This window comes from Prenolepis imparis, unplaced genomic scaffold (assembly GCF_030444845.1).
Source record: "Prenolepis imparis isolate NDT839.2.m4 unplaced genomic scaffold, iyPreImpa1.0 SCAF_5, whole genome shotgun sequence".
In the NCBI taxonomy this organism is placed as follows: domain Eukaryota; kingdom Metazoa; phylum Arthropoda; class Insecta; order Hymenoptera; family Formicidae; genus Prenolepis; species Prenolepis imparis.
The window spans coordinates 12,521,491-12,547,642 of record NW_028141163.1 but is presented as its reverse complement, the minus strand read 5'-3'; the positions used below and the strand labels follow the sequence as shown (position 1 = coordinate 12,547,642).

The window sequence follows — 26,152 nt, the reverse complement described above, 5'->3', positions numbered from 1 at the left end:
AAGCATTAATAAAAGATTATTTAAAGACATATATTTAATAGGTACATGTGTTTTCAATAAAGAAATAAAATATACGCACACAAATGCGCGCGCATAGAAATACTACCGTTTTGTATGTCACAATCTTTCTGGATCTCACAACTCAACGAGATCGCAATCTGATTTAAGAACTTTTGTCTTGCAGAATTGAATATCTTAATATTTTCGATTTTCAATAAATATCGATACATAAAAATTTAGGTGATAACACTATAATACAATTTTTAGTTTGAACTTTACACACAAAATATTTCATGGAAGCATTATGTTGCGTCATTGAACTATCCGCGTAAAGTGAGCTTCTCTAGAATAACACTCTGTTTTGTTCCTCATTGCACTTGCGCGAAAAAAAAGAAGAAAATATTGATATGAAAGGCATAATTTATGGCATAAAATTGTAGCAATTTTTATTTATTTTATATAATTATTCTTAATAAAGTAGGCGTGTACCTCTCTATAAGTAGATACCTATAGATGCTTATATAGATTGTCTTCAGAGAAATAAATTGCGCAGCTTCTTATTATCTTATCCCTCCCATTTATTTATATTAATGTAAATATTTCAAGTCAGACAAAAAGAAGAGTTGAACAAAAGAAAAAAATAATTATCGAAACTGCAGTATAAAGGGAAAAAAGTTTCTATAGACTATACCTGCATGTTCAGTGATATTTGAAACGTTTTAAAATGGAGTTGGAACAGTTTTATGCACTGAATCGCGTTCTTTTATCGTCGATCGGTCTTTGGCCATATGATGATTTCAAAATCAAACAATTTCGTTTCATACTAACATTATTGATAATGGTTTCATTTATTAGTACTCAGGTATCTGCATTACGCTAATCTATGTGTATATTTATAATACATATAATTCTACAACGCGAATGTGTGCTCTATATAGTATTATACTTCCACTGTACAGTACTTATATTTATATATATATATATATATATATATATATATATACATATATATATGTATGTATGTATGTATGTATGTATATGTATACATATACATTTATTATTATATATATATATATAGTAGGTATATAGTACTTATAATATAACTTGCAAATTTCTTTTTAGCTTTTTACATTAAAATGATACCATTCTTTATTGTTATATGTTCTAATGTTAAATATTGTTTGGATATTATTACTGCCGTAATTTTTTCAGTTGATAAAATTATTTGTCTCGGAATACAATTTGGATCTTCTTATACAAATACTTCCCTTCAATATGATTTTTATAGTAATATCTATGAAATATGTTACAGTTTATGTTATTATAGAAAATGTAAGTTCACAGAACGATTTTTGTAATAAACTGTCATATAATAATAATATTTATCGTATTTACTAGAATAGATGAAAGAGTTCCAGGAACGTCTTCAGAGTAACTGGAACGCTTTGAGAGACAATCGGGAAATCGAGATAATACGTAAACAAGCGATAATCGGAAAATTATTTACGAAATTTCTAACAAGTAAATGTCAAATATACATATACTTACAAGTATATATAGTTATCCGATTCTAAATTAAAATTGTTTATGATAATTATTACTAAATTATTGTATGTAACTCGAAATCTAAAAAGTCAGACAATTGTTCTTTACAATTTTGGACATATATTCGGAAGAAAATTAAATTTAAATAAGAATACATTAAATTACTATAACCGCCGAAGATATATTACGAAAACTTATAATATTTTTATAACTCTTATTTATTACAATATATAATATTGTATATATTTATAGTATATATTGTATAGTATTGTATATATTTATATGTATAGGATTACAGACTTATTAAATCTATTTTAATCATATTTTATATAGATTTATATGAATTTTTAATCTGACATTAAAATTTTTTTGGGGTATGTGCGTGCATGTGTTAGATCTTAGGTAATCAGTAATTTTAAAATTATAACTGTTCAAAGATGAAAACTTTTAAATATTCGATAATTAAGTATTTGAAATGGAAAAGAGAGATAATAAAATCTTATTTTTTGTTTTAGTTTGATTCTTTTATTTTTAATTTGAGATTTGTATAAAAAAAATATTCAATATTAAAAATTAAAACTTTTTGTTACAAATAATTTCTCATGTTATTAAAGTTAATTTTAAATCAATTTTGATTTAATTTAAAAACAATCATAAACATAACATAAACATAAAATAAGTAATTAAACTTGGATACGCAATGAAAAATATCTTATATTTTTATAAAGAACAATTGTCTTATTTCTAAGAGAAAAACTGTATATAGAATTGAAAATATAGATTTTATTATTATAAATTTTATTAAATCCCTCCCCCCCATTAAAAATTTTCACTAATTATATTTTATATTCAATAACTGCAGTATTTGTCATTATAATTAATATAATTACAGCATTTATTTATAAAAAAGCAATTATTATTTAATCGAATATTGATGATTTATTTTAATCACATTCTAGTATTTACATGTATTGCAACTATCATCTACATTGTTATGCAACATATTTCGATCTTACTCGATATTATAATACCTTTGAACGAATCTCGTCCACGTGAACTTATATTTCCGGTGGAATATTTTATTGATCAGCAGAAATACTTTCTTGTCTTCACAATATGCACAGGAATTGGATTTAGTTGTTTTGTAACAAGTGCAATAGCGACCGAAACATTTTCATTTGTAAACGCATTACATGCCTTCGGACTATTTAAAGTTGCTAAGTAAGTGCAATTATTTTTCTTATTAAAGGTATTTTTATTTTTTTAATTTATTCATATTGCTATTAGAGATTTAATAGTTGCATTTTTAAAATTAACTATTTTCTCTTTTTTTCAAACTATATAATAAATTTTATTGTGATTATATAATTAATATTCATCCATAGAACGCCCGATTTATTACCTTAAATTAATCCTATTTATTAGAATTTTATGTAATTATTATTTCTATTATTGAGACATTTATCTAATATGCCATCAATATTTAATAAGATAATGCAGCTCTTTAGAGCATTATCAATGATTATGAATCTTATGTATTAAATTTATGATATATTTATATGTATTAATATATGACATCTGAATTTTTTCAGTTATCGTATGAAACATATATTAAGCCAAACTGAATCGCAAATATGTACAACTAAGCAATATATTATATCTCGTCACAGAATAATTGATGCAGTGGATTTCCATAGAAGAGCAATTGAGTTAGTACATTTATTTAAATTAAAATTGCTTTACGCAAATAGACGAAAATTTAAAGTTGTTTTTGTCATTTATATGTATATATAGTTTATTTAGTATTATTTGTGTATATAATATACATATCCCCCCTTGCAAATTAAAAGAAACAGTTTTGCTGAATTTGTTTAAAAAATATAAATAAAGAAAAACAAACATTATAGAGCTCGAAGAAATCGACGTCAGGATCCGCTAGTGTATATATATAAGTATAAGATACACTCATTACGCATTCAAGGAGTTAAGTATAGATTAAGTCAGACATAGGACGAAATAATTAGATAATTTCATTGCACGAAAATAATTAGGTGAAATTCTTTATATCTATATAATATTATATATATATAATATATATGAAATTATCTCTAATTATTTCGTCCTATGTCTGACTTAATCTATACTTAACTCCTTGAATGCGTAATGAGTATAATTTACATCAGTGTATCTTATAATACATATTGTATATATTATATAGATATATAAAGAATTTTACCTAATTATTTTCGTGCAACGAAATTATCTCATCATTTCGTCCTATATCTGACTTAATCTATACCTAACTCCTTGAATGCGTAATGAGTATAATTTATAGTGTATCTTATACATACCTATTGTATATATTATATAGATATAAAGAATTTCGCCTAATTATTTTCGTGCATGAAATTATCTCATCATTTCGTCCTATGTCTGACTTAATCTATACTTAACTCCTTGAATGCGTAATGAGTATAATTTACAGTGTATCTTATATTTTTATATATATATATATATATATATATATATATATTTAAGTATAAGATACACTGGAAATTATACTCATTACGCCTTCAAGGAGTTAAGTGTAGATTAAGTCAGACATAGGACGAAATGATGAGATAATTTCGTTGCACGAAAATAATTAGGCGAAATTCTTTATATCTATATAATATATGTATATATATATAATATATACACTGGCGGATCCTGGGGGGGTTAACCCCCTTGCAAATTAAAAGAAACAGTTTTGCTGAATTTGTTTAAAAAATATAAATAAAGAAAAACAAACATTAAAGAGCTATCGACGTCGTTGATCCTGGAATAAAAGCTAATCATGAAACTAAAAATATTAAATAAAATAATTTTGCAACCCCCCCTCCATTAATGAGGTCAGGATCCACTAGTGTGTATATATATATATATATATATATATATATATGTATATCAATTTAATCTACACTAATTTACATTTAATTTACACACAACATTCATTTCATGCAATTTAAATATGATTTTGCATAACTGTATTTGAAGTTAAATATATTTTAAATTTAAAAATTTAACATTTAAAAAATAATTATTATTTATACTTTATACAATTGAGGATGTGATAATTTAATAAAATATACGTATATTTTGTTTTATAAGATATTCAGAATTATTGAAAACAAGTTTTGGACCAATGTACCTAATTCTTTTTGTGACAATGGTGTGTTCGACAAGTGTCAATTTATTGAACGTGAGTAATGCAGCATTTAAAGATAAACTATTATTTAATAATGTTCTTTATTAATTTATCAAAAAAATGTTCAAAAATAATATTCAAAACAATTAATTCTTTCAAAAAATTGACGCGCTATTGTTTGCAGTTATCTCGAGTAATAATGTCAAAAAAAATATTGTATGTGATTAAAGCTATATTTTTTATAATCATATATATTATGAGTTTAACTCTAGCTAATTATGCTGGACAGAAATTTATAGATAATGATACGCTTGTCTATAGAACCATGTAAGTATATAGTACAATTATTCGTATTAATTTTTTTTATAATATTTTGGTTTTTAAATTGTGATTCATATTATTAATATTTATTAATATTGTTGCAATTATATAATATTTAGAATTTTCTTACAATTGTATAGATGCAATATGAAATGGTATAGTGCCCCGTTAAAAACACAAAAATTAATATTCTTCTTGATACAGAAGACTACAAAATGTTACAAAGTTGATGCCGGTGGTATGTTTAGTCCTTGTTTTGAAGGTTTAGCCACAGTAAGAAATCTTGTCAAATTAATGGAATATATCAATTCACATTAATCGATTAGCTACTATAAAAAAATAATTCTATTTTAGGCTTTCAGTATGACGATTTCTTATTTCTTAGTTCTTTCTTCCGTATAATTACAATATTCAGAACTATATTAAAGGCATTTCTTTTTTTTTGTTATTATTTCAAAGATATATAATATAGATATTAATATCTTCAATAATTATAGAGAGAAAATATAGATACCTACAATATATATTTGCAATAACTATCATATAATTATAATAAAATTATATATACTTAATAATATATACTTAAAAATAATATATACTTAATAAATGTATACTTATCAATAAAATCGATAAATTGACGAACTTATTTAAACTTAAATCTAAGTTTTAATTGAAATTTAAATTTTAAAAAAATTATTATTGTTATTTTAACTAATAAATTATTTCGGTATCATTGCAATATATATTATACTTATATACTTATATTTGTCATTGTTTTGTATTGTATACACTACACTTATATACATCTCTCCCCCTTTCCCCTCCCTCTTTTTAATGAGTAATATATATAATAAACTATTTTTAAATTAAAATGTTATTTTGATTAGATATATATCTATAAAAAAAGTTTATTATTAAGATGTTGCTTATAAATTTATTGATTATTTAAAGATATGTGATCTATATTAATTAAACGATATTAAACGATAAAATATTAATAATATTTTACTAATATTAGTAATATTTTATCGTTATGACTTTAATATTTTTTTTTATTTCTTATCGCTTTAACAAGATTTGATAACATGAAATAGTTAAATAAAGTATTATAATGCATTCTTTAATGCCATTTAGAAGGAATAGCACATTGTAAAACGCACTGTTCCCACTGACTGTTCGCACAAGAATGAACCCTCGTCCATGTAGATTAACTTCATAGGCGAACTACGCTTGCGCCGACACAAGACACAGATAAAAAGAATATTTATGATATTATATCCCCTGAGAAGAACACCAATAGTTGAGCGCTTACAGAACATTTTAGTAATTTGCTTTTTATCGGTAATAGCAACCAAACGATAAAAAATTGAGTTTGAGTTCTCTTTCTTCGTCAGATGATTATATAAACAATTTGGGAATAATGCTTATTATATTAGTTTCTTCTGGTGAAACATTTTCTTGCAATATAAAAACTAAAAAAAAATTATATGTATAGAATTTGTAATGAAATATGTAGAATGGTCAAAGTACTGCGTAAACTTAGAAGAAAAAGAGATATTTCTAGTACAGTATGAAATGGACTTCAGCGCTGATCATTATTATAAACTTAATCGAATTCTTTTATCAGTTATTGGCCTGTGGCCACATTGTTATATTATGTTACGGAAAACTCAAGGCATTATATCGTCATTTATTCTGATATCAGTAACAATTCCTCAGGTATGACAATCATGTCTCTGTAGATCAACATCTCGTAAATTGTGTATTTATTTTTGTGAATCTCAAATTTATTTTTAATTGTTACAAACTATAAATTTATGAAGAACTTTTATATCCATAAAAATTCTTTTATTTAACCATTTTGTTAAACCGTATTTTCAATGTACGATATACAATATATATAAATAAAAATATTTTTAGTTAACAAAATTGATCATGGCAAGATATGATATGAATATCATTTTAAGAGTTTTATCGTCCGCCTTACCATTCATGTTATTTACTGTAAAATATGTCACTTTTTATTTCGTCACTGAGGATGTAAGTACAAAAATAATATTAACAATTATACTGAATTATTATTCTATAAATGTCATAATGCAAAGCTATAATTATATTTTATATTTGTTTTCTTAACTTTTCTATGTTACATGAGATAATGGCTATTATTAAACTATATTTTCTCATTTATTATCAATGATATAGGCAAGGAAATTAATGCAACAAATTCAAAATGACTGGAATGCCATGAAAGATAATAATGAGCTGGAGATAATTCATCGATATGCAAAAGCAGCAAAGTTATCCACTATATCTTTAGCAAGTAAATAATTATTTTGATATTATATAGCAATTAATAAATATAGGATCTCTTATGCAGTTAGTTGCATTTATATAACAATATTTTTGTTTATACAGGTATCGTATTATTACTGTACCTACAATATTGTAATATGCAGCATTATTTAAAGATTAATTAGAATCGAAAACTCTAATAAAAAATATATATATATATATCGAGATCACAATAATTTTTTAATTATAAATGATTACAGTAGGGGTCAATCCCACATAATTAGCATGCTCAAGTCCACAATCGTACTTACACGTGTCTATCAGTTGTTATTGATTTTCACAGCTTAGGTAATATTGATTTTCATTATTCAGCTGATTGCATCTTAGTAAACATATTATATTATGTATGTGTATTGTATTAGTCAATTCATAATTACAAACTGATTACTAATAGCAAATGTTAACAAAAATTATTTTTTACACGTAAATTATTTAATGATTTTTTAAATAAAAATTTGAATAGTTGATTATTTTAACAAAAATTGCTAAATCCAATATTTATTCGAAGAATAAAATTGGTCTTTGTTTTAATCTAATCTTTGTTTTGATCAAAAAAGCATATTCTATAATGTTTTTTTCATTATTATATAATTTTTTTTATTTTCCCGAGAAGAGGAACTATTTTAATATATTAAGAATTTTATAATTTTAATAAAAAAAAACATAATTCCCGCGAAAAAATCACATATTGTTTGATTTATTTTCACTAATTTATTAAAATTATAAAAAGAAAAAAGTATAGTAAGTAATATCTTAATTTCTATTTTTTTATTACATATGTAGATAATTCAAATATATGCGACACTTTAATTAATAAATTTTTATGTGCCAAAAATCTAGTTTATATTTGTGAATCACTTTAATGTAACAAAAATATATTTTATTTTATTAGTTTAGATTTAACATTAAATTAAATAATTTTTTAAATAATTTTAGAATAATTATTCGACCATTTAAAATTTTTATTAATTCATAAAAAGCATTAAATAATTTAACAATTAACATTTGCTATTAGTAATTAGTTTATTATTATTAGCTGTTTAATGTAGTGTAAATGTAATACTTATCTAAAAAAAAACACAGACACAGCCAGCAGTGAAAATCAATATCAGCTGACCTGTTAAAATCAATAACAGCTGACAGGTGCGTGTTGTATATACATACAAATCGTGGGTATAAATTCTACTCTATTGGCCGATAATGCTTATAACTTAAAAATTATGATTGATCACGAATTGTGATCTCGGTATTAAGATTTTTTTACCTAATTAATCTTCAAGAGTACGTTATTGAAATATTATGTGGGTTACTCTGTTAAGAATTTTACCAATTTGATAATAATAGAATCATCATAATATTAATAGCAATATCATATATTTTATTTTCTTAATATTTAATTTTTATTCTTCAATGATTCCAGCATTGATTTACGTGTGTTTGAGCATGGTTATTTGCATTCAGTATATACCAAGTTTTCTCGACATCGTAATGCCTCGAAACAAATCTCGGCGATTCGAGTTATTATTCCAAGTCGAATATTTTGTCAATCAGGAAAAATATTATCACATAATTCAATTTCATTTATGTATAGGATTACTACTTGCTGGGTTAATAATTCTCTCTACCGAATCATTCTGTTTATCACTTGCCATACACGCGTTTGGAATGTTTAAAATAGCTAGGTACACATATGGCATATATTTTTTCAATAGCGCAACTTGACGCGTTTCTTACATTTTGTTTCTATAGTTATCGCATGGAGCATATAATCGATGAAAATAAATCAAATGTATCCATGAAGAAGTATTGTATTTTTCATAACAATTTAGTGGCTGCTGTAAATGGTCATAGGAGAGCAATTAAGTCAGTATTGTAAATATCGTGTATATTGTAATATATATATCTGATTTTTTTTAAAGTATTGTTTTATACGAGTATATATTTGCGTATTGTTTTTGCATTTTATTTTAAAAATACATAATTAAATTATACTAAAAGTGTGTAGAAATAATTTTAATATATAGTTTTATTCAGCTAATTTTCATTATTTTTTGTTTTATAATTTTAAATTATTTATTAATTATGCTCAACGAAAAAGTTATTTTTTTTTTCAATTCTGTATAGATGATGACTTTTAATTCTATATATAAATGATATGTATTGACTTTCTATAAATTAGTTTATTACAAAGATAGATGTATAAACAAGTATTATACAAAACAAATATAAAAAAAATTTCGATTTTTTAAAGATTTTCTGAGACTTTTAAATCAACTTTTGCGATTCCCTATTTGGCTTTAATTTTACTTGGAGTGACTTCAACAAGCGTGAATATATTTCTGGTGAGTAAATAATTATTTTCGTCGAAAAATAAAAATAAATCTTGAGCGACATAAATTGATTTTTTGATCAACTATTTTTTAGCTGTTTTTTCAAATAGTACAGTCGACGAACGCATGGAGTGATTTAATGAGATCTATTATATTTGTTGTTTGTCATTTCGTCTATATGTTCATGACTAATTACGCCGGACAGAAATTTATAGATCACGACGTTGATGTCTACAAAAAGATGTAGGTAACGCAAATAATGCAATGTTGTAATTATATGTATAATATTTCTTTGAAATGATTAAAGCTGCAACATACAGTGGTACAATGTGCCTTTGCGAACGCAAAAACAGATTTTATTTATTATGCAAAAAGCCATAAGAAGTTATCATATAGATGTTGGTGGCTTATACAGCCCATCATTAGAAGGTTTCACAACGGTAATGATTATCTGTAAATTATACAATTTTAATTTTTACCAAGGATGAAAATGAATTATTTATTCTAGCTCGCGAGTGCATCACTCTCTTATTTTACTGTTCTTTGTTCAATACAAAAATAAGCTATTTAGTTTAGAATGTATATTAAAATATTGTCAAGTGTACTGTAACGTTTTAGCATAAAATTCGAGATGAGAAAAAGTGGAATTGTCAAATAAAAACCTATTCTCAAAAATATGTTTTAGCGTTTATATGTACTATATACACACACACGCATATGTTCTTTAGCATATAATATTGTATACGTTTTCAAATTCTTATTTACAATAATGATACGAAGTCTATTCACGTTATTCTATTCACGTATATTAAAAATATTCTATTCACGTATATTAAAAATATTTTACATGCTATTTATCATTCACGTGTTTACTATTATGATTCGAGCTTCCTAACTGAGCGCAATTAGTGAGTCCCATTGAGAATAATTAATGATGCGATATATTGCCCGTTGTTTGACGCGTAAATAAACACTCTCTCTATCTCTCTTTCTCTCCAAAAGAAACACACTATTTTGCACTGCATTACATTATAACATATCATTAGAGAGATAAAAATCCGATATTATTAAAACATACTATGTAACTATGAATTTAAGTTTTAACGTCTATTTTTTTTAACAGAGTAATAGTAACAAATAATATATTACTCTCGCCTCAGAATGTATCATGCAATTTTTTTTATCCTAATCGACTACATCCTGCATTTTTTTCGCGTGGATTTAGGCAGCTTAAAAGTTCGAAGTTCTAAACATTACATCCGAAACTGTAAGTAAGGAATTATTTTAGTACTTTGTTAATTGTTTACATTTTACAATAATTAAAATGTTATTAATAATTTTATATTATTAATATCAAAGATAAAAGTATTTTCTGAATTTGATATAATTAATAATCCATTTTATCATTTCAGTATTTGTTAAAGTATTATATTATTTTTCTTTATCTTTTTTTAATATTGATAATATGTAGATCAGTAGAATTAAAATATTATAATTATAATAATTTTATATATTTATATCAGTTTAATTAAAATAATTTGATTAAATATGTAGAAAGATACTTTTAAAAAAATGCTAATTATTAATAAATTATTAATAAATAATCACTTATTATTATGATTTGAGTACTCCTGCAGTCAGTTTGATCACTTTTGTTCTATTATCCAAAATTTTAGAAATATAAAATATATATGAATCACAAATATAACACATTGTGTGTGTTTCACCGCACATGGAAGAAATACATTTGCCGAGATATGTAATGTCCTGTTTTCTATTGCGCGTGCGTTGGGAAGAAGGGAGCAACGAAGAAACCTTAATACATATGTATCATGTAAATGTAAATTACAATGCAATAGTTATTGTCCATTTGCATAATAGAGTAGAGGTATAGGTCGCTCTTTCGAGGGATATATTTCTTAAGAAAACATTTTTCTCTTTATTTTAAATTATTTTGGGTGATATAATCTTCCTTTAATGCGAATTTAAGCTCTTCGTTTTTAAATTCCAAATGCGAAATAAAACTTTTATCTTTATTATCCGGACGACGACAAAATGTTGCAATTATAGAAAAATTGAAAATAAAATACTAAAAGAAATAATTATAGAAACGGAAACGGAGAGTAAGAGAGAGGGGAAACTATAGACTATACCGATACTCTTGTCAGTAACGCTTCGACTCTTTATACGATGGAGTTCCACGAGAAAAAATACTATAGACTCAATTATATCTTTTTAGCATCGATTGGACTCTGGCCATATCGTAATTCTAGCATCAATCAGATTTATTTTGTATTTATATTACTTTTACACATAACATGTATAACATCTCAGGTATCTATCTTGCTCTAATTTGCATTCGTTGTGTCCACTTAATTTTAGAACATTATTTATATACATATACATATATGTATATATTTTTCTAAATATTTTTTTATTTATTTAAATTTGACATCCAAAAATATATAATAATTTTATATATTTTGTCTTTCGACATTTTTAAAATATATTAAAAAAAGAAATTTTCATATATAGACAATATTTTTAAATTGCTAATTTTTTTTCGATAAGAATTATTTGTATATATGATATATATATATTATTAATATATATAACATAATATGTAATATATACTTTCTTAATAAATAATTTTATTCTTTTACTTTTATATACTCTCCGAAATCTATTAATAAATATTTACACATAATCTTATATACAATGTATATTATCAAATAATCTACTAATTAATTTATTATTGAAAATGTGTAGTATATAATATATATGTATATACATATATGTATATATATATACACACACACATATGTATTTAATTTGCATCAACAGATATTATTTACAGTTAATGAAATTATTCGTTATGAAATATACTTTTGATATACTTTTGGAAATATTATCATTCATTATTTTTTATATGGCATGGACTGCGAAATATATTACTTTTTTTGCTGTAATGAAAGATGTAAGTCTAACAATAATTTAATCTGAAATTAATTATCATGTGTGGATATTTGTTATACGAGGGTAAGTCAAAAAGTAAAGGGACAAATAAAGAAAAACACATTTATTTTAACCTATGTGGAAAATTTACATATCATTTTTCGACATAATTCCCACCAACATCGATACATTTGATCCACTGCTTAACAAGCTTCTGTATTCCATCCTGGAAGAAAGATTTGGGTTGGGTGTGTAGCCAGTTATGCATCACTGCAATGACCTTTTCATCCGAAAAAAAATTTTTTCCTCGTAGTGCTTCTTTTAATAAACCGAAAAGATGAAAAAAAAAAGAAAAAAAAAAGAAAAGAAATACTACAAGGAAAAAAATTTTCTTTAGATGAGAAGGTCATTGCAGTGGTGCATAACTGGCTACGCACCCAACCCAAATCTTTCTTCCAGGATGGAATACAGAAGCTTGTTAAGCAGTGGATCAAATGTATCGATGTTGGTGGGGATTATGTCGAAAAATGATATGTAAATTTTCCACATAGGTTAAAATAAATGTGTTTTTCTTTATTTGTCCCTTTACTTTTTGACTTACCCTCGTATATACTAATAGTTAAAAATATTCCGATTACGTGTTCGAGATAACTGGAACATCTTGAACGATCAAGAGATCAATATAATGCGCAAATATGCTGATATCGGAAAACTGTTTACAATAATTATAGCAAGTAAGTGCCGAATAAATTTTTAATTAATCGTTCTAAAATGATTTTGAGTTGCTTAATTATATTGGGAATCTAAAAATAATATGATAAATTTTGTAATTAATAAATTAGGTTTTCATCAATTTTTAAACTTATATTACAGTAATACAATTTTCATCAAAATGTGATATTAATTATGATAAATAACTACGAAAACTATATAAAAAAAGCATTTTTCTTTTACTTCTAAGCATCTGCTTAAGCAATTGATTTGCTTCTAATATGATCAATATCAGCTTAGAAATATAAATATTTATATGTAATTCTGTTGAATTTGATATAAAAAAAAAACTATTTGCATGTTTTTTTGTTCATGATACAACTATTATCCTCTAATTAAATCTTTTAATAACATTTTCAAAATTCCAGTGATGGTTTATTCCGGAATTTTGATCTACATTTTAATACAATATATCCCAAGCTTACTTGATATCGTAATACCATTGAATGAGTCTCGTCCGCACAAACTTTTAATTCAAACAGAATATTCTGTTGATCAACAAAAATACTTTCATATCCTAACAATGCACATAAATATTGGATTAATGTTTTTAATTACCATTGGTATAGCTACTGAATCGTTTTCATTAATAAATGCAATACATTCTTTCGGAATGTTTAAAATTGCTAGGTAAATTGTAAGTGAAATAATATTTATTATTAAATAATTTTTTTCATTGCTTTTATTTATTTTTATCTTATTTTAAATGATATTAATTTATATTAATAGTTATATTTTTTATTTTAATTAAAAGAATTTTTTGGACACATACAAAGAAGCAAATTTGTATAATTCGATTAATATTAATATTATAACTTAAGTTATAGAGCGCTTTATTTGCAGCATTTATTAAACTTGTTGTATTTGGTTATTTCTATTTATTATTTAAAGATGTGTTTATAGAATATACAATAGTGTTATAAACTTAATTGTATAATACCATATATTATCTCTTTCGTAACATATAGAATTTTATAGTTATCGTATAGAACATATGCTAAACGAGAATGCTCTGCAAGTATGTATAGCTCAAAAATATACTATATTCCATCACAGAATAACTGCTGCAGTGGACGTTCATAGAAGAGCACTTGAGTCAGTATGCTATTAATTTTACGATATCTTTCATACAGATATAATTATTGCAACTTTTTTCGATGTTTTATTTAAATAGAATTTTGCATATATTTTAAACAAATTATTTTAAGATTAAATAAAATTAATATTTAAAATATTATTCCTAACATATCATACATTAAATAATAATGTAAAACATCATTTATTCTGTTAGATTTGCAGAGCTATTAAAAGCAACTTTTGGGCGTTCGTACTTGCTCGTAATTACAATTATTATATGTTCAGGAAGCATTAATCTCTTTCATGTGAGTGACACACCCCAGTTATATACTTACTGTTTTTATTATTCGTTTTATAAAAATATCTGCAGTTAGCAAGAAACTATGAATTTTACTTACAGCTATTTCGATTAGTAACGATGCAGCAAGGAACATTAGAAATTATAAAATCTGCCCTACTTACAATGTATATTTTTTTGTTCCTAGTTATAGGCAATTTTGCTGGACAAGAATTTATAAACTGCGACAGTCATGTCCATCAAACGATGTAAGAAATACAATTATTAATATTCCTTTCTCGGGGGGATATTATATTATATTTTAAATTCTACAATTTTAATACATGTGTAATTCGTGTCGACGATGTATTTTAGAAACTAATTAATAATTGTTCTTATCATGTAGATGTAATACGAAATGGTACAATGCTCCATTAAAAGCGCAAAAATTAATACTTTTTTTGCTACAAAAAACTACAAAAGGTTACAAACTCGATGCCGGTGGTATGTTTAGTCCTTGCTTGGAAGGTTTACTCGGGGTAAGAAATCGTACTATTAAATGGAAATAATCATCATATCGATTAGTTGCTTAAACAGTTAAATTTTCTGTTTTAGACCTTAAGTTTATTATTCTCTTTTGTCACAGTTTTATGCTCCATACATTGATACAAGTAGGAAAAATGCGTTTATCAATTTTATTTACAATTTTTATAAAACATGCAATAATGTTATACAAAGGTTTATAAAATTGTATTATATTAATTTAAACAACATATTTTTAATGAAAAATTTGATTAAAAAGAAAGATAGAAAATATATGCTTTGATCTTCTTATTGTTAATTTCAAATTTATTAACAAAATATAACATCATATATTAATTAATTATATTATCACGTATTCATAATCAAGATTTTCATTAAAAATATGTTGTTTAAATTAATATAATATAATTTTGTAAAATTTTGTGTAACATTATTGCACGTCTCGAAAAAATAGATAATAAGTAAATAAAAATAAATAGCTGCGTTTAGCTCTTATTAGCTGTTTAAATTTAAAATATGTATAAAAATAAATAGTAATAAAAATAGAAAAAATAAATAATAAACAAGTTTAATTCAAACAATTTACTTATTTATGTGACACAGAAAAGAAGATTAATGAAAAGTTTCTGATTTTACTAATTTTTCTTTTTCTTTCGTTTATTCTCGAAGTAAAAGATTTGTGAAAAATTCAGAGAATGCTATTTTTGTTTCCTTGAAAAGATGCATATAGAAACATATGTGTATAATTATGACAATATTAAAAAATAAAAACTTTATTGTTTAATAATTTTTGTATGGAAACTAGTGAGCTAAAAATAACATGCCTAAACTATTGTATGAGAACGATGTGTTATTTTAAAAAATTTCATTGGAATCATACTCAATCTCGTACTGATCTCTCTTTCTTTCTTTCGCATTACTTCCGGTTCTCAGTGTCCTTTCTATTCGACTTTGGTCAAATGGAGCACTATCCACGTTCGTTATGTAAAAGATGACTCATTCAACTGTTCAACAGAATTAAAGTAACATCTCGAACAAACTGAGGATCGTTAGTACAAAAATGATAAAAGTGCCTGCGTTAACTTCTGTAGAAAGAAAATTCTTCTCTTTTAATATTATTATCATACTTGCACACTTTGTAAAGCGATATTTACTTCACATTGTTGATATTTTCGACAGTTACTAAAGTCTCAGCGGAGAAGTAAAGTGTATCGATCGACTTATTATCGGCCCTTTCCTATAATTTCCGGTACATACATTTTTTTATTATTTACTATTATCTATTATCTGTTATTTCCACAAAATTTCACATAATAGCCCAAGAAAAGTATGAAAAATTTGAGCTCTATAAGTAATAAAATATGACGGGAAGTAGAATTCTGGGCTTCCACAATATCTTCTGACGCAATCGTGCTTCAACCTTCATGAAAAGATGGACTTTGCCGGTGAGCGCTACTACAAGTTCAATCGAATTCTATTAACCGCAATCGGTCTGTGGCCATATAACGATTCAGCATTCAGAAGTATTCAGAGAATATTTTGCACTGTACTATTCGTATTTTCCATATGTCTGCAGGTATTTTTTTCTCACATCTTTTTACTTTTGATTTTAGAAGCACTATTTGAAGTACTCAATGATAATAAACGAATGCAATTTATTTACATTTGTGTAAGCAAAATATAATTTTTTTGAATAATTTTATAATGTATATATAAACGAAATTGTATGAAATGTGAATTGAGGAAATACAAACATTTGTTCTTTTCAATTTTATAAAATATAAATTTTGATAAAATATATAATGTAAAGATGTAATAATAAACACATGCATATATGTCATAAAACTATTGTTTGTTAAAAACTTTATCGATAAAAAATGTGTGTGTAACTGTGTGTTTATGTGTGTATATATGTATGTATGTATGTATATGTATATATAGTATAGATATATATATTTTTTTAGTTAGGAAAGATCATAACGAGCGTATCAAATTTGGAATCTCTTCTTCAAATCCTATCGTTTGCTATACCTTGTCTAGTATTCTCTCTGAAATATGCTACGTTTTGGATAAAATCTAAAGCTGTAAGTTTAATTTAATATTTTTATTATATTTATTAAAAGACATAAATATTTTAGTCAAAATATGAAGTTAATATTTATGTAATAGTTACATTTCCGAATGTTCATTTATTATATTTTACTTAATAAATAAGAAATCTCAAAATAATATATAAAAATATCATGAATTATTATTGATAATGATAGATAAGGAAAATAATGGAACAAATAAAATATCATTGGAATGCAACAAAATGTAAAGAGGAATTAAAAATCTTACAGCAGTACACCAACATCGGATATATATTGACAATTCTTATAGCAAGTAAAAAACCATTTACAAACTTCTAATTTCATGTTGAATATAATCTGTTTTAAATTTAATTTTTTTACTTTTTTTAAATAATTTTAATCGAAAGAAACAAATTACTTTCTGTTTCTCGCTGTATTGAGATTCTTATTGTATTATTATATTTTTCTGCGTTTCGCTAATATATAATTAATCTTTTGATTTAATCGATTTTTTCAGCATTATTCTATTTAGCCATATACATATTTATAATGATGCAAATTTGGCCAAAATTCCTTGATATAGTGGCACCTTTAAATGAATCACGTCCATACGAACTTTTAGCTATAGCCACGTTTTTCTTCGATCAAGAAAAATATTTCTTTCCAATATTTGTGCACATGACAGTGGCGCTTTCAGTAGAAATAACTACGGTAGTGGCTACAGAAACAGTATGCCTGATATCTATACAACATGCTTGCGCTCTATTCAAAATTGCCAGGTGACGATCGGAAACAGAAAAATTGAATCAAGTTTGCTCGCAAAAACTGAGTTTTGCAACTGAGACAGAACGTAACAAAACGTTATAGTTAACTCTTCATCAGTCTTACATTACAGTATATTTTTATGAATATATATATTTCATTGTATTTGCATATTACATGCAATTATTAACATGCATGTTTTATTCTTGCAGTTTTCGCATAGAGCACGCATTTGATTGCGAAATACACATCACTGTCGCGAAAAAAAATAAGATGTATTACACAAACATAATCAACGCGATAATCATTCACAATCGAGCTATTAAGTACGTAGCTATGATATTTTATGATTAATTACACTAGAAAAGTTACACTAGAAGAAAGCATTTCTCAGTATAGAAAAAAATTTCGAATTAAATTTTAATGAAACGATCGATAAATAAACAATACACGATTAACATGTAATTTATAAGCGTTAAGACTGGAATATTGTTAAAGGTTTTTCGAGTTTTTGAACTCCCACTTCGAGGTATCTTATTTCATATTGCTTGTGTTAGGTGTATGTTCTTTAAGTATCAATCTCTTTCGTGTAAGTATTATGCTATATATAATTGTATGACTGACGCGCTGAATTCATTACTGCGACATAAAATTAAAAATAAAATTTGTCAAGTATAACAATAAAGCACATCTAATTTCAAATATTTGTGTTTTTTCCATACAATATAATATTATATTTTTAATATAAAATTCGAATATAATATGGAAAATTGATATTTCATGATTTAAAATTATATTTTAATTTTTGCGCGCATCAGTTTTTTTTAGCAGGATTTAAGAACAAAATAGAAGAATTAATTGCGGTTGGACTACTAGTTTTCTGCCATTTTATTTATATGTTTATAAATAATTATGTGGCACAAAAAATAATAAATTGCAGTGCCGACATATTCTATAAAACGTGAGTGTCATTAAAAATCAGACTAATGTTTTATTATTTACCAGTATTTCGCTATAATAGAACTTTTTGCAATAGCAATTTTGTGTTATCGATAATAAGTAAAACATAGTTCTCAAATTAACAAAAACTACGTGAATCAAGTAAATGAGTGCTTACAATATAAAAATATTATGTTATATTGCATATTAATATTAAAGGCTTGTGGGTCTTTATTTTATTTCATTGAATTAAATGAATTAAAAGAATTTCACATTAAATAATGTATTTTATGTAAAAAATTATAAATGATAAATCAAATTGTATTAATGATATCAAATAATAATTGTTTTATTTTTAGATACGAATTGCCTTGGTATTCTGTCTCTGTTCAATTGCAAAAACTGCTCCAATTCATAATGCAACGAACCATAAAAAGCTGTAAATTAACACTGCTCGGCTTATTAGACGCATCGCTTGAACGCTTTGCTTCGGTGAGCAATCGGTACCAAAAACTTATGTTGAAAAATATTGAAACTATAACTAGTATAACATATAAATTAAGTACAATATCTCTTTTGGCAATACTCACTCAAAATTTAAGTTGCAATAATTTTGCAGAATTACAGCAATGCATACGTAATATATAATAAATAAAACAATCTTAATCATTTCGATTATTTATTTAAATGAATAAATATATTGTGATATATTAGATTTTTATCAAAATGCAATCAATGTGAAAGATATTTGAAAATTAAGTTTGCTATTAATATACATTATTTGCAAGCTCTAAGTGAATTTAATAAATTTTATCAATTACATAATAATAATAGAACAGTAATAATAATAGAAACATACACTGAATAAAATATTTTATATTTTAGCTCGTGAGCGTCTCTTTATCTTATTTCACAGTTTTTTGGTCAATACGACATTAAAATTTCTATGGATAATGCGCATAATGCAAAAACGAAAGTCCTTTTCAGAACAACTATCTAATGCTAGTCGAAATACAAGATCATAAGTAATTTATGATTCACTTATTGAAATAGCCAAATCTGCATCTTAGAATTTACTGTAGCATGATTATACTAAATATACTGCTTGTCACGCAAAATATTTCATAAGTCATATATATAATTTATTTTGTTTATATGCAATTCATATGTAATAGTACTCGTTGTTTGACCTCCGTTTTCCCCGTAGATACAGAAAAAAATTTCAACAGGTGGTTTTGCTTTCGATAAATTTTAATTGTGTTGTAATACGCATAAAAAATTATTTAAAACATTCACGTTTTTTGTTACAAAAAACAAGAGTTATAAAAAAACTATCTATTTGTTAATTAAAAAATATTAGTTAATTCATATACGAAAATATATACAGAATTTCTATACGATAAAACTTTTTCTAGAGCATTTTATATATATATATATAATTAGTTCATTCGCGTAACGCATGAAAACAATTGGTTCAGGCGCGTAAAGAAAATTTATAAGATACTGAAAATTATGTTAAGAGCATACTTTTCATATATATAGAACACAGAGAATAAAATATTAAAAATAAAATATGAGAATGAGAGCAAAGAGAAAGAATATCTCCTTCTACAATTTGTTGTGTATATGTACTAGTTTTATACTTATTGTGGTAAACCAGCATTTACATTCTTTTTTCGTTTTATCGGGTACCTGCGCTTCATTTATGCCATCCTCTAATATCATTAAAAACATATCGTATGGGAAGTGTGAAAAAAAGGTTTCCGGATATTTTAAAACAGAAGAACAAAAAAGGAGAAAAAATTGCGCCTGGGGATTGTATGAAAAAAATAAATCATTGAATATCAAACATCTATCTGTCTAGCTTAATTCTGGTACAGCTTCTCTCAATTTTTTTTCTGTAAACAAATCTCATTCGCAACAACTTCCAGTCATGCTCGAGTATTTTATAGAAGCAAAAGTATTTTATGCCGATTTTGTTTTATATGTTCTTTATCATTTTGTGTCTAATCCAAAATAAATTTTCACCATATTCACTAAGCACACACATCACAACGTTTCGATAATTATAATCGTACAGCGATCTTTTTTAAATTAATCTCGTATGACGTTACCATGTTAGCACTATTTCAGCACCACATAGAAAAGCAACCGTCGCGTCTCGCGTCTCGAATAGGAATGAAGAGACGTCAAAAATATGCGAATGCGATATTGCAATTGCGCCTGCGTCGATCGAACATGAGAGAGAAATATCAAACGCATACGCTGAGGAAAATATTTAATCGGTTTATCGTGCCAGAGAAAGTAATAACATTTCTTTCGTTCAACGTTCTATTGTAGATGTAGATACTAGGATATAAGATAAAACTATAATTTGCACCTAGTTTATCACGATAGTTCACACGATATCGGCACGTTATATCGAATGCGCGGAAATACGAAATTATAATACACAATCGAACATGCCAAATCTAAGTAATAATTGGACAAAAGAAATTGAGCACAAACGTGTTACAACATTTGCAGCAAAATGGCAAGATTGTACCGCGAGTAGTTACTACACGATTAATAGAATTTTGTTACTGTGTGTTGGTTTATGGCCATATCAAAATTCTAGTTTCAGGCCTATTATAATAGCATTTACGACCGTAACACTTATATCGAGTGTAGTAATTCAGGTATGAAAAATCACTTCTCTTATAGTTTATATATCAAACTAATTAATTCTCTTTAGATAATTATTTGATATAAAGATGAGAAACGCGGAAATATGCGTTTTTTTATATTATTCTATATATTATATATATTAATATTATTATTTTAATAATATTATGTGATTAAAGATTAATGCGCGTTATAAAACAGAATGTATAATTATTCTTATGAAAAGAGTGACATATTCGTCGTAAACGTCACAATAACACGTACAAAATTTTTTTAATAAAAAAGACAATTTAAAATTTTTGAAGTTGAATTCTCACATTTATATATTTATATATTCTTCGAGGTTTTATTCTAGCAAGAAAAATGATCGATAATTTTAACTTTAAAAGTAAAAAATAACGAGAGAAATGTCGCTTTCAGCTTACGACTTTCATCACAACAGAGTATACCTTGGATCATCTTCTAGAAGTTCTCGCATACAGCATCCCATGGTCTATTTATACGTTAAAGTATAACATTATTTGCTTAAACATAAAGAAGGTAAGTGCATTTGCGAATCAAATGCATTCTTTCTCGATAAAAGTAATCGCGATGAGCAATCATTATCGTTAAACTTAGATGCGAGACCTCATGGAACAAGTGCAACGTGACTGGAATAAATTAAGCAACACGCAGGAAATCGAAATAATAAAAAAATACTGGGCTATTGGGCGATTCATCACATTGATTACGACATGTAAGCAGCATCTCGAATAGTTTTTTTCGCGCACCACATTTGATAATGATTCTTCAATCATTGCAGTGTTTATTTATCTATCTATATTCAGCTTCATTCTGATACAGTTTTTATCAAATTTTCTTCTTAACATCGCAACGACTGTAAACCAATCTCACTCACGACGATTACCGCTCAAGACCGAATATTTTATAGATCAACAAAAATATTTTATCTTGCTTTTATTACACCTATGTCTGGTTGTTTTATGTGGATTAACCACAGTGGTAGCCACCGAGACGCTTACTATGTCATATGTGCAACATGTGTGTGGATTGTTCCAAATAGCCAGGTAAAGCAATATTTCAGAGTTTAAAAACAAATATTAACAGAGTTCGTAAACATTTCGTTTACATTATCAATTTTAGTTATCGCATAGAACAGGCATTACATAAAAACAAGGTGTTACAAGGTGCTACATCCTCTGCCGAAAGAAGTTTAATCGTACATGAAGGGATAATCAATGCGGTCATTATGTACATGAGAGCAACAAAGTTCGTAATTAATGATCAATTTTTAATTGAAAGTTTCTGTTCCTTTTCTAAAAAAGATATGTAAAGTCGATACTCGCATATATCGAAGTTTATTGTTGTCACTTTTCCGCGATGTTCATTGGCAGTCAAGATTCGCGTTGTGCGTTATATTCGTAGCATTGAGAGGCTGTCATCGCGAGGGTTAGCAATTTAACAATTTAAAAATTAAATAAAATAATATTATTAGTTTTAAATAATGTTATAATACTTCAAACTCGATTAATATTTTTGACAGTTATCAGCTGATTTCTGTCAAAAAATATTAATCGCGGATAAAGTATTATAACATATTATTTAAAACATTATTTTATTTAATTTTATTTTGAACAGACTGTTAAACTACTAACCCTCGCGATGACAGCCTCTCGATGCTACGAATATAACGCACAATGCGAATCGAAACAGTCAATCAGCATTGCGGAAAAGATGCAACAATACTTGCAAGAATCGACTTAACATGCCTTTTTTAGAAAGAATATATGTTATAATATTTTAAATTCGATTAATATTTTTGACAATTATCAGTTGATTTTTGTCAAAAAATATTAATCGCGGATAAGATATTACAAAATAAGATATTACAACATATTATATACACCCTCATTACCGCTATAGAAATGTTATAAAATAAACAAATTCTCACTCACCGATACGTACAATACCGGAGTTGTAGTACACAGCATACATTGATCTGAAAACAAAATATTCAAATTATGTATACACATACATATATGTGTGTGTCAAATATCTCATAAATAATGTAGTTTAGAAAAAATATTTTTATATTGCATACCTCATAGTTGCTCCGCTATCGCCCGATGCCTCCCCAGGCCTCCTCCTCCTCCTCTCTTGGTTGACCGTCATTGCTCCTTCGTAGCACTCACGACACTCGCGAAAACACGAATAATTACGATTGTCCGACACTTTACACGACACTGCCGACACGCGAAACTTTATACGGCACTTCCAACACGACGCGTGAATCGCACTGTATCGCAATGCTACCTGTAACAAATAAAATACATACATATATTAGAATATTAAAATAATCTTATTATTATTTATCTTATTATTATTATTTCGCATTATAACATACACAATATAAATATAAATATGTAAGCTAGAATATTTAATTAGCAAATTTTCGCTTTATTAATATTTTTTGACAGAAATCAGCTGATTAAAGCATTAATTTGCTTATTAATTTTTAAAATAATATGTTAAAAAATTAAAATACTAATATGTTGTAAATAATGTTATAATACCTTATTTAATATTTTTTGACAGAAATCAGCTGATAACTGTCATAAAAATATTAATCGAGTTTAAAGTATTATAACATATTATTTAAAACATAACAAATTAACGCTTTAATCAGCTAATTTCTGTGAAAAAATATTAATTGAGTTTAAACAAACTTTATATTATTTTTTTTTTTAATATTATTTTTTACATAAAACTGAAGAATGGCGCGCGCTTGTGTTGTTCTAGTCTTGTAAAATGTGATTTCTGCTCGAATTCTTCAATTATTTCTAACGAAATTATATATAAACTAGGAAATTCCATATGAAAAATCGTACAAATCATCAACGTAAATTAATGTAAATAAACGTAATTAACAACACAGTAGACGTGTGTGTGTGTGTGTGTATATATTTGTATTTATATTTATTTCATTTCACAACTATGTTTTTCAAGGTTTATAAATATGGTGAAAGCAAATTGCAAATGGCAGTATTTAATACTAGTACCGTTAGGAGTACTGTCGCTAAGTATTAATCTTTATCGTGTGAGTAATTATTGATTACGCTTACGATAGTAATAAAGCTGAGTAATTAATGTATTTTATTTTGGTCAGATGTGTCTAGACACAGCATCTGCATCATCCATAACGCGTATTTATTCCTTGCGAAAACAAATTATTATTACTTGTGTTTCTCGCAGTTTTCTCAACTGATAATGACTGATGAATATTACGAGCTGATTATTAGCAGTCTGTTCATCGTTGGCCATTTTTGGTACATGTTATTCTGCAACTATTTAGGACAGCAAATAATCGATCATAGCGGCAATATCTTTTACACAACGTGAGTAACGTGTATATTAGAGAATAGAATAAATCCGCACGTCACGCAAAGTTTTCAATTACTGTTTTCTGCTCATAACTTGTACAGATACAACACGAAATGGTATATAGCGCCATTGAAAGTGCAGAAATTATTGCTATTTGTGATGCAAAGGAGCATGCGACATACTTCAATCGTTATTGGTGGTTTGTTCGTTCTATCATTTGAAGGATTCGCCACGGTAGAATCCCTTATAATAATCTCTTTGTGAAAAATACATTTATTTTAAACTTCCTAGATTAAAAATCTGTTTTAGCTTACGAGCATGTCAATTTCATACTTTACGATGATCTTCTCCACCCGTTGATTGTCGTCCTCCCCGTGAAATAAATCATAGACTAATCTAAAGATTAAGTCTGATTTATAATTTCACGAAATAGTTCTGATATACTTGTTGACTTGTTGCAAGTACAAATATAGTAAAACAATTGATATAATGAACTGTTTTCTTTATTGTGCATGAAGTGAACGTTGAAATATAATGTTCTGTTACCAACATCATTTCTTAATTTTTGAGTTAATTTTCTTCCACATGATAATTACTACGAGGTTGTCAGTTATATTCGCATTTAAGAATTGCGAGAGACTAAGAGATAATAAGTTTTTTTATTGCTATTATTTCAATGAAAATGACTAACGCGATGGTTTCACACAGATGGTTTCACATAAAGGAATGAAGATAGACAATTTCGATGACAGAAAACAGAATCTAAAGCGCTTGCGCTGGAAAAAATGAAGAAAAATTATGTAGATCATTACCCTTTCTCTCCCTTCTATCAAACGCCTCATTCTATCACCAGCGAGAATGTATTATTTATATATAATTCGCGGAATCACATGTGTCTGTATATTACTATCTTTCATTATCCTATAATATAATGATGATAATATCGTTTCCTTGATAAACTTCCGATATTTAC

The 26,152-nt window shown here is 26.0% G+C and overlaps 6 protein-coding genes across 6 annotated transcripts in view; 5 read left to right on the top strand and 1 right to left on the bottom strand.

Annotated features, from left to right (window-relative positions):
• Positions 1–26,152, bottom strand: part of LOC145936696 (uncharacterized) — a 121,396-nt gene that overhangs the window by 67,049 nt on the left and 28,195 nt on the right. The window contains exons 5-6 of the mRNA XM_083039147.1: positions 23,900–24,111; positions 23,764–23,797 (exon numbers count right to left, since the gene is read on the bottom strand). Coding sequence (XP_082895273.1) covers positions 23,764–23,797; positions 23,900–24,111 — 246 coding nt within the window. The remainder of the gene's footprint in view (positions 1–23,763; positions 23,798–23,899; positions 24,112–26,152) is intronic.
• Positions 1–26,152, top strand: part of Alpha-man-ia (alpha-Mannosidase class I a) — a 466,863-nt gene that overhangs the window by 420,367 nt on the left and 20,344 nt on the right. The gene's annotated exons all lie outside the window — the stretch shown is intronic.
• On the top strand, positions 521–5,455 carry LOC145935979 (uncharacterized). The gene is made up of 9 exons (XM_083037825.1): positions 521–862; positions 1,213–1,332; positions 1,404–1,521; positions 2,505–2,766; positions 3,138–3,254; positions 4,696–4,786; positions 4,917–5,059; positions 5,194–5,326; positions 5,408–5,455. The coding sequence occupies exons 1-9, from the start codon at positions 725–727 to the stop codon at positions 5,453–5,455; spliced, it is 1,170 nt and encodes a 389-aa protein (XP_082893951.1). The 5' UTR covers positions 521–724.
• On the top strand, positions 7,265–11,069 carry LOC145936693 (uncharacterized). The gene is made up of 7 exons (XM_083039144.1): positions 7,265–7,376; positions 8,829–9,090; positions 9,158–9,271; positions 9,660–9,750; positions 9,833–9,981; positions 10,046–10,178; positions 10,247–11,069. The coding sequence occupies exons 1-7, from the start codon at positions 7,271–7,273 to the stop codon at positions 10,298–10,300; spliced, it is 909 nt and encodes a 302-aa protein (XP_082895270.1). The 5' UTR covers positions 7,265–7,270; the 3' UTR covers positions 10,301–11,069.
• On the top strand, positions 12,615–15,633 carry LOC145936694 (uncharacterized). The gene is made up of 7 exons (XM_083039145.1): positions 12,615–13,427; positions 13,833–14,094; positions 14,443–14,559; positions 14,756–14,846; positions 14,942–15,087; positions 15,225–15,357; positions 15,434–15,633. Exons 1-7 carry the CDS (start codon positions 13,379–13,381, stop codon positions 15,482–15,484), a joined length of 849 nt encoding a protein of 282 aa, XP_082895271.1. The 5' UTR covers positions 12,615–13,378; the 3' UTR covers positions 15,485–15,633.
• On the top strand, positions 16,070–26,021 carry LOC145936703 (uncharacterized). Its single transcript, XM_083039157.1, has 15 exons — positions 16,070–16,937; positions 17,326–17,445; positions 17,629–17,746; positions 17,951–18,212; positions 18,408–18,521; positions 18,694–18,783; positions 19,118–19,156; positions 19,494–19,626; positions 22,417–22,534; positions 22,601–22,865; positions 22,942–23,067; positions 24,805–24,895; positions 25,051–25,193; positions 25,281–25,413; positions 25,489–26,021. Exons 1-15 carry the CDS (start codon positions 16,794–16,796, stop codon positions 25,537–25,539), a joined length of 1,947 nt encoding a protein of 648 aa, XP_082895283.1. The 5' UTR covers positions 16,070–16,793; the 3' UTR covers positions 25,540–26,021.

Excerpts from the sequence above, each read along its gene's own strand:
- LOC145935979 (XM_083037825.1), top strand. The coding sequence starts at position 725 with ATGGAGTTGGAACAGTTTTATGCACTGAATCGCGTTCTTTTATCGTCG. Across the intron at positions 2,767-3,137 it reads GGACTATTTAAAGTTGCTAA|TTATCGTATGAAACATATAT; the intron begins GTAAGTGCAATT and ends GAATTTTTTCAG. Across the intron at positions 5,327-5,407 it reads GTTTTGAAGGTTTAGCCACA|GCTTTCAGTATGACGATTTC; the intron begins GTAAGAAATCTT and ends ATTCTATTTTAG.
- LOC145936703 (XM_083039157.1), top strand. The coding sequence starts at position 16,794 with ATGGACTTTGCCGGTGAGCGCTACTACAAGTTCAATCGAATTCTATTA. Across the intron at positions 16,938-17,325 it reads TATTTTCCATATGTCTGCAG|TTAGGAAAGATCATAACGAG; the intron begins GTATTTTTTTCT and ends ATATTTTTTTAG. Across the intron at positions 25,194-25,280 it reads GGCAATATCTTTTACACAAC|ATACAACACGAAATGGTATA; the intron begins GTGAGTAACGTG and ends TAACTTGTACAG.
- LOC145936694 (XM_083039145.1), top strand. The coding sequence starts at position 13,379 with ATGCGCAAATATGCTGATATCGGAAAACTGTTTACAATAATTATAGCA. Across the intron at positions 15,088-15,224 it reads AGTCATGTCCATCAAACGAT|ATGTAATACGAAATGGTACA; the intron begins GTAAGAAATACA and ends CTTATCATGTAG. Across the intron at positions 15,358-15,433 it reads GCTTGGAAGGTTTACTCGGG|ACCTTAAGTTTATTATTCTC; the intron begins GTAAGAAATCGT and ends TTTCTGTTTTAG.
- LOC145936693 (XM_083039144.1), top strand. The coding sequence starts at position 7,271 with ATGCAACAAATTCAAAATGACTGGAATGCCATGAAAGATAATAATGAG. Across the intron at positions 7,377-8,828 it reads ATCCACTATATCTTTAGCAA|CATTGATTTACGTGTGTTTG; the intron begins GTAAATAATTAT and ends CAATGATTCCAG. Across the intron at positions 9,982-10,045 it reads GTTGATGTCTACAAAAAGAT|CTGCAACATACAGTGGTACA; the intron begins GTAGGTAACGCA and ends AAATGATTAAAG.